We start from the raw sequence: 6,906 nt of genomic DNA, 5'->3' as shown, positions 1-6,906 counted from the left end.
TGAACCATACCCTATGCATCTGCAATTCTGGGAATACTGTTTAAATTTTGACCAACTGTCTGGGGCCAGCCTACGAAATCCAGGACTATCCTGGCCAAGCTAGGATGTATGGTCACCCTAGGCTGTGTAGACAGACCTCTTTGACACACATTGGGAACATGGGCCTTATGCCCACAGAGCGACAGGCCATGTAGACAGGAAAGGGCTAATAGTACTGTAGTTGTCATAAGCACTGAAAATGTACCCTCCCCATGGTAAAGCTTTCTGAGATGTCTGAGTGAAAAATACTATACAAGTTTTATTATTTAAGAGAATCACTATAGAAAGTATAATAATAGTTTCTTTTTGTGTGCTTTTTGTAAATCATTGTGTTCTTCAGAGAAGGTTAAGCGTAAGATTATTAATTAAGGGTGACATTAACTAGTAAATGCTTGCATGAAGCTATCAGTATGTATTTTGTAGTCATGCTAATTTAGAAAAAATCCTCTTTGGCTCTTAAACAATACAAATAGGACAGCATCTTTTATTGGTGTAATATGAATGTAGTCTCTTCTCATACTGTTCTTCTAAATGCTTCTTAAGTTTGAAAGTAAACTTTTTAATATACACTCATAATTCTTAGAATATGAGTAATAAATCTGACAAAGCAGCATTGAGAAAATAAAAGGTTTTTTTCTTTGCTTAGGATAATTTTTTTTCTGTTCGTCTTCTAGTTTAGAAGCAATTTTTGGGCATGTCTGAGAATAGCAGTGCCAAAAATACTGACAGTACTCATGCCTCTTCTTTTGCTGTCTTTCTGGGTTTATCATTGTCCTGTTCATAGGGTTGTTGGGCTCAAGACAAAGTTTTGTGTTGGATTAAATAAGAAAACGTGTTAAGTACACTGAGTAAGCAAACTGAAAAAAGAATAATATTGTAGGTCACAAATAATAGCAGGTTTGTTGTTCTTTGAAAACAGTATTTTTGAAGTGGATGGGCATCTTCCAATAAAAAGGTATGATGCATACAGCAACAAAGTTAACTTGTATCTAATTGTATTGTACAACTAACACTCCAACACATTCAGAAACAACGATTTATTTATTTTTTGATGGTGGGGTTTTTCACAACCAACAACAGATAGCTTGGAATCTTTAGCATTAGAAATGCAATAGTAGCATAAGGACCATTAGACCACGTCTTATCTATACTGACCCAGTGTGTTGTTAGCAAGTGCTGTACTGAGATGTGCTGCTCCTGTGTTAAGTGCAGAAGTGGTGTAGCCAGCTCAGTGAAGTGCTAGGTACACAACAATAAGCTTTGCCTCTCAGAACTTACGGAACATTGACAGTACCATGTTAAGCTGGCTATGGTATTGTGTACCCTGTTTGTTTGGTATGCATATAATTTGCTTACATTACCCCATCCCAATTTATGGCCTATTGTATGCATACCAACAAACCTGCTATTCGTGTATCAGGTAAGTGTATAAAACATTGGTATATGCCTACCATCTCTCAGTTCCACTGTTGGCTTCTTAAATTAATTGTGCTGTGGTTAACCATATACTAACTGTAATGTCTACTTTGTAACTCATACTCCTTTTAACTTGGTGTTTCTCATACTTTTGATACCTGGGGCACACTATTTTCCCAGACTTAAAATTTGGTGGTTTATTTCACCTGGTGGTCTGTAGGCCTGATCCTACCATGTGGAGCTGGTGCAATGCCAGCATAGGAAGGGCCGCATCCAGCCCTCTTTTTTTGCAACACGCTTTCACCACTCTTGCAGCACATTCTTCGGAAATCGCTGTTTTAACTGAAACACAATCAGTGAAGGAGGCAGCTGTCAAAAAGCTGCTACTAGGTACCTTGAAAATTAAGGGAGCAAGTCAGTTTCATGGGTGGTATTTTTGTCTCTTACTGCTTTTTCAAGCTGACTAGCTTCCCTCAGTTTCAAGGCTTCTAATAGCTTCAGATTTACTATAAGAAGACTTGAAAATGAAGAGAGCTGGGCAGGTTTGGGGTTGAAAGTGCTGTGTATTAACTTGCTTAAACAATACACTTATTCAGCCTTTTTTCAGTCCCAGAAGTATATACTTAAGAAGAGTACACTCTGCTTCTGGTTTCTTACGTAATGTGTGTAGAGTGGGCAGGATGTATACCTGTATAGTACTCCCTAGTACTAAACTGTGGAGCACTGTGTCAGTATTTAGAAAATGCTGAGCTTGCCCCAGACTTTTTGGGAACCCTTCCTATCTCCTTACTGTTTTTTGAATTGGATGTTTGGAGGGGACTCACGGTATTTAAACAAATACCAAACTGATCAATAGATAGATATTCTGTTATCAGGCCTGAGCTAAAATATACTATTTGATTGTTTTCTAATGCAACCAGTGAGAGGCTCATGAGTGGTTAGTGTGCATAGTGAGGGAAGGTTGGTTAAGATGCTGTCCAGTTTTCTTAAACAATTCTAAAATTAATCTTGTACGTATACTGATTTTTTTTATCTTTAATGTCCTGAAACCATTGCTTGTTTCTTATCTTCATTACTTTCTTTTTCTTTTCTTTTCTTTTCTTTTTCCTTCCATTTTTTCCCCTTTCATTTTTCTTGTTATTTAATAGTACTTCACAGCAATATTTATACTTGAAATCTAAAAAATTTCAAGGTAGGTAAGGAGCAAGGTAACTTGTTGCTTTGTTGCCCATTGCTAATAAACTGTTTTGTCAGTGTGGAATGACTTCATTTAAATAAGAAAATAGATGAAACCTGCCAAACATGAAAACTGATTTTACACTTTAGGAAAAAGGCATAGTTTTGCAACAAATGTTTCTGTGTTCTGCTTTTTGTTTACTCCCGAGGTGTCAGACATGGTCTGCAGACCCAGATTTGGTCTGCCAGGTTACCAGGAGGCCACTGGAAGTTAGGGGGCATAGCTGGGAGAAGTGAACTGATGTAGAATCCAGGGCCTCTGAGCCCTGGAGGATGTGGATGTTGGTGGTAGGAGGACAAGTGAGGGCTGATACAGCTCTGATTGCCCTTTGACCACTTCTCTCATCACCACTGCTGTAACCCCAGCTCTTCTGCCACTGATTCTGTTGCTACTCCATGCTGGAGTCAAGCTATCACTGTGACACAGGTTATATGACAGCAGCAGCAGTCCTGGCTCTGGCAAAGGGCATGTGTGCAGAACCAGAGCTGTGCTGTGCCCTGTGCTAAAACCAGAGCTGCCACTGCTGCTGTGTGCTGCTCGCTAGGGTGGCCCAGAAGGAGCTCTGTGGTCCAGATCCGATCCAGCAGGTAAAGAGAACTTGATACCCCTGGTGTACTGTCTTTTTTTGGGAGCTGTGTACATGCGGCTCTAACACCTGGGGGAAATTTTCAAAGATGCAGGTGGGAGTTGGGTACTCAGCTTCCATTGAGTTTCAGCGGGGATTGAACGCCTGTTTTTCCACTGTATTTTTGATGCAGTGTACAAGAAGGGAACAGTTTATACACAATAATACATTTTAAGTTCTTTCACTTTCTGAAACTTGGATTGAATGAGGGTTTTTTTTAATCTTTTTTTTTTTTTTTTCTAATGCTTCTAATTGAAAATGGATTAAGAGAGTTCCGTTTTGTTTGTAGGAAATCAACATTCTTCAATGTATTAACAAAGAGTCAGGCAGCAGCAGAAAACTTTCCTTTCTGCACTATTGATCCAAATGAGAGCCGGGTACCTGTGCCAGATGAAAGATTTGACTTCCTATGCCAATACCACAAACCTCCAAGGTAACTTTTAAAACTTACTACTTATTCTCTTTATTATTTGTTAAAAAATGTTGAAGAGTTGGGCACCCAACTCTTCCTTTTGTACTTCTAAAAATGCCTTGTACTGAAAACAGGATTGTTAATGATGCGTCATAATAGATCTTAAACTCTGCTGTATACTAAATAAAAGATTTTAATGCTGGTCACTGTCAACTTTTATGTTTAATCTGTTTTTCCCTCCCCACTAAGGCCTCCTGCTATGCAATCTTTAGAATCAAGACCTTTCAGACTATGCATTCAAATACACAAGGAACTAGAATTTAACTCTTCATATGACTTCTTGGAGAAAAACAGTAGTGACTTAGGAACTGCCATTACTATTCAGACTACTTAGTCTAGTGTTCATCTCTGGCCCTGGCCTCTACCATGTGATTCACAAGATAGTAGAAACACCTCAGAATGGATAACTAGCAGTGCCTGCTAACATAGAATGTTCTTCAGTTAGAAGTTGACCTGAGGGGTTTATATACTATTTTTTTTTGTTTAAAACTTATAATTGTTCTTAAACTTTACACAAATAATGTAATGTTTTAATTAGTCTTTATTAATCAGACTCCTAATCTTTTTTAAATCCTATTTATGATGTGGCAACGACTTGCATTAATTGTTTGGGTCTCCCTGCCCTGACTGGCCAAATATCATCCTCTTAACATCTTGATGTTTTCCTTTTCAGTATCATTCAGTAACTTTTGTTTTAGCCTCTCTACCATTCATTGTCTTATGTTTGTTATGTTCTTTTTGATGCTTTTTTGTTTTCCCTCCCATCTAAAGGAATTGTAGCTTTTCTGTATCATCAGACTTTTCTATGCCTTGAGTGAGTTTTGTTATCTGTCCATGGACACTCTTTTTTCTGCCTCTAAGGCAGGCCAAAATTATATTGAATCTGTTCAGCACCTGACTTGGCATATACTTTAAGAAGAGAGAGACATGGTGTTTTTTTAAGATGATGCATTTCTATTTGCTTTTAGAAGAAAATGTAATATTTTTCTCTTAATATTTTAGTTCAGGAGTTGTTTGTATGTGTAGCCTGCTAATGATAATGTGAATTTAAGTGCATCATAACCTTGATGGCACAGAGGTTTGTGTACTACCAATGACCATGAGAGCAGTGCCAACTGGTGTTTTGGACTCGTGCTGGATTCACCCATGGTGGCAAGGTCAAGAGTGAGATTCCAGACTAATAGCAATCAAAAAATAAAAATAAGTCCTCAGCGGTGGAGGAGGCAGATGAAGAAAATACTTCACAAGGGCAGTGAAGATGTATTAAAAACTGAAGTGGAATAGAAACCTCCGGTTGTCTAGGTTCCTTGCCACTGGAGTAACGCTTCCTTCCCTCAAAGTAACATAGTGTGAGTGCACAATGGCATTCCCATGTTAAAAGAAAGTGTGTAGGCATCGTCCTTCAGTTGCAAGTTCTATGGCATTGTATGAACGGCAGCGGGGGCAGATAGTAGTGATTACCTGAATCCCCAAGTCACGATGCTCATTTTAAGTACTTGTAACTCAGACAGATGTACAGTTTGGCAGTGGCAGTCATGACTGAGCAGGTTTATTTAAGATCTTCTCTGCTTACACATGTGGGGAAGGGGCTAGAAAAGGTGTCATAAACATAGTCTGTCATTTCATGCGATTGGAAAGCTATGCCCAGTGGGATCGTTTGATCTGCAGTCCAGATCAAATAATGAAACTTACAACCTGGAACGTCTGCATTCTGATGGGCAACACTAACAGTGACCAGTCTGAGCTAAGAGAACTTGCATGACTTGATATTGATTTTGCTGCACTCAGTGAGACCAGATATGCAGGAAGGGGGCAGCTCAGCATAGTGGTGGCTATACTTTTTTTTGGAAAGGAAAAGATGAACATCTCCACAGGGTCTATCAAGGCCAAGATTGTTGCTCAGGCGCTGTCATGTCCAGGTGCCATGAATGAGCATCTTAGGAAGCTACGTCTCCAAATAACCAACAGATAACATGCAGCAGGTGATGGTCAAGTTAGAATAGAATTTTTCTTTTGTTTCAATTTATGTTATCTGTCCATGAAGAAAATAAGGTAATTGCTCTTGGTGATTTCAGTGCTAGAGTGAACAGGGACTTCGCTATGGAAAGGAACACGTGGAAAAGCAGGGGTGAAGAAAGTTGATTCAAATGGAATTATTTTTCTTAGAAGGTGTTCAGAACATGATCTAGAGGAAAATTTGAGAGTGAAAGAACAAGTGGTGGGAGAAAAAAGCAAAAGAGATTCAAAAGTTTGCTGGCAACCATGACATGCGTGGTTTCTTCTGCACAGCCAGAAGAGCACACAAGGAGCCATCCATCTGAAGGTAGGGTGGAGCAATACTTGAAGATGGCTTCGCCATCAATGCACTGTGGAAGGAACACTGAAAAACTCCTGAACCAAGACTCCAATATCAAAGATAATACTGTTGAAAGCCATTCCACAGTACCCCATTAAGGACCACCTTGCAAATCCACCAACTTATCCAAAGGCCTTGAGAGCCATTAAGCAGATGATGATCAAAAAGCACATGGTCTTTATGGAATACCACCTAAAACTATTAAGGTAGAAAAAAGCTGTCTTGTACATCATTATTATGAATAGCTGGAAACATGGATGGATTTCCAGTGACTTGAGAGATGCCAGAATCATTACCATATTCAGGAAGGACGCATCAGATTCCATCAGTTACTGTGGTGTTGTCCTTCTGCTCATAGTTGGGAAGATCATTCCCTGCATTCTCCTCAGTAGACTAACTTTCCTCATGGGGGACATTCTACCTGAGTCCCAGTATGAGTTCTAACCACTCAGAGGCACAGTAGAAGATCTTTGTTGCTAGACAGTTGCCAAAGATGTGCTGTGAACAACACCAAGATCCTCACATGGCCTTTGTTGACTTGACTGAGGCCTTTGATTCAATCAACAGAGAGGGCCTATGGAAACTCTTGTTGAGATTTGGATGCCTGCCATTTTTTTTTTTTTTTACCACCAGCAGACTCCTTCATGACAACATGACAGAAACTGTCATGGATTCATAGATGCTAGGGTCGGAAGGGACCTCAATAGATCATCGAGTCCGACTCCCTGCATAGGCAGGAAAGAGGGACGGGGTCAGATGGC

The 6,906-nt window shown here is 39.5% G+C and overlaps 1 protein-coding gene across 1 annotated transcript in view; it reads left to right on the top strand.

Annotated features, from left to right (window-relative positions):
- Positions 1-6,906, top strand: part of OLA1 (Obg like ATPase 1) — a 181,388-nt gene that overhangs the window by 1,132 nt on the left and 173,350 nt on the right. The window contains exon 2 of the mRNA XM_006020797.3: positions 3,607-3,750. Within this exon, the coding sequence (XP_006020859.1) occupies positions 3,607-3,750 (144 nt within the window). The remainder of the gene's footprint in view (positions 1-3,606; positions 3,751-6,906) is intronic.

The sequence above is a fragment of the Alligator sinensis genome, unplaced genomic scaffold, assembly GCF_000455745.1.
Source record: "Alligator sinensis unplaced genomic scaffold, ASM45574v1 scaffold321_1, whole genome shotgun sequence".
Taxonomy (NCBI): Eukaryota; Metazoa; Chordata; order Crocodylia; family Alligatoridae; genus Alligator; species Alligator sinensis.
Note: the sequence above shows the minus strand (reverse complement) of the source record. Positions and strands in the feature narration are given on the sequence as shown.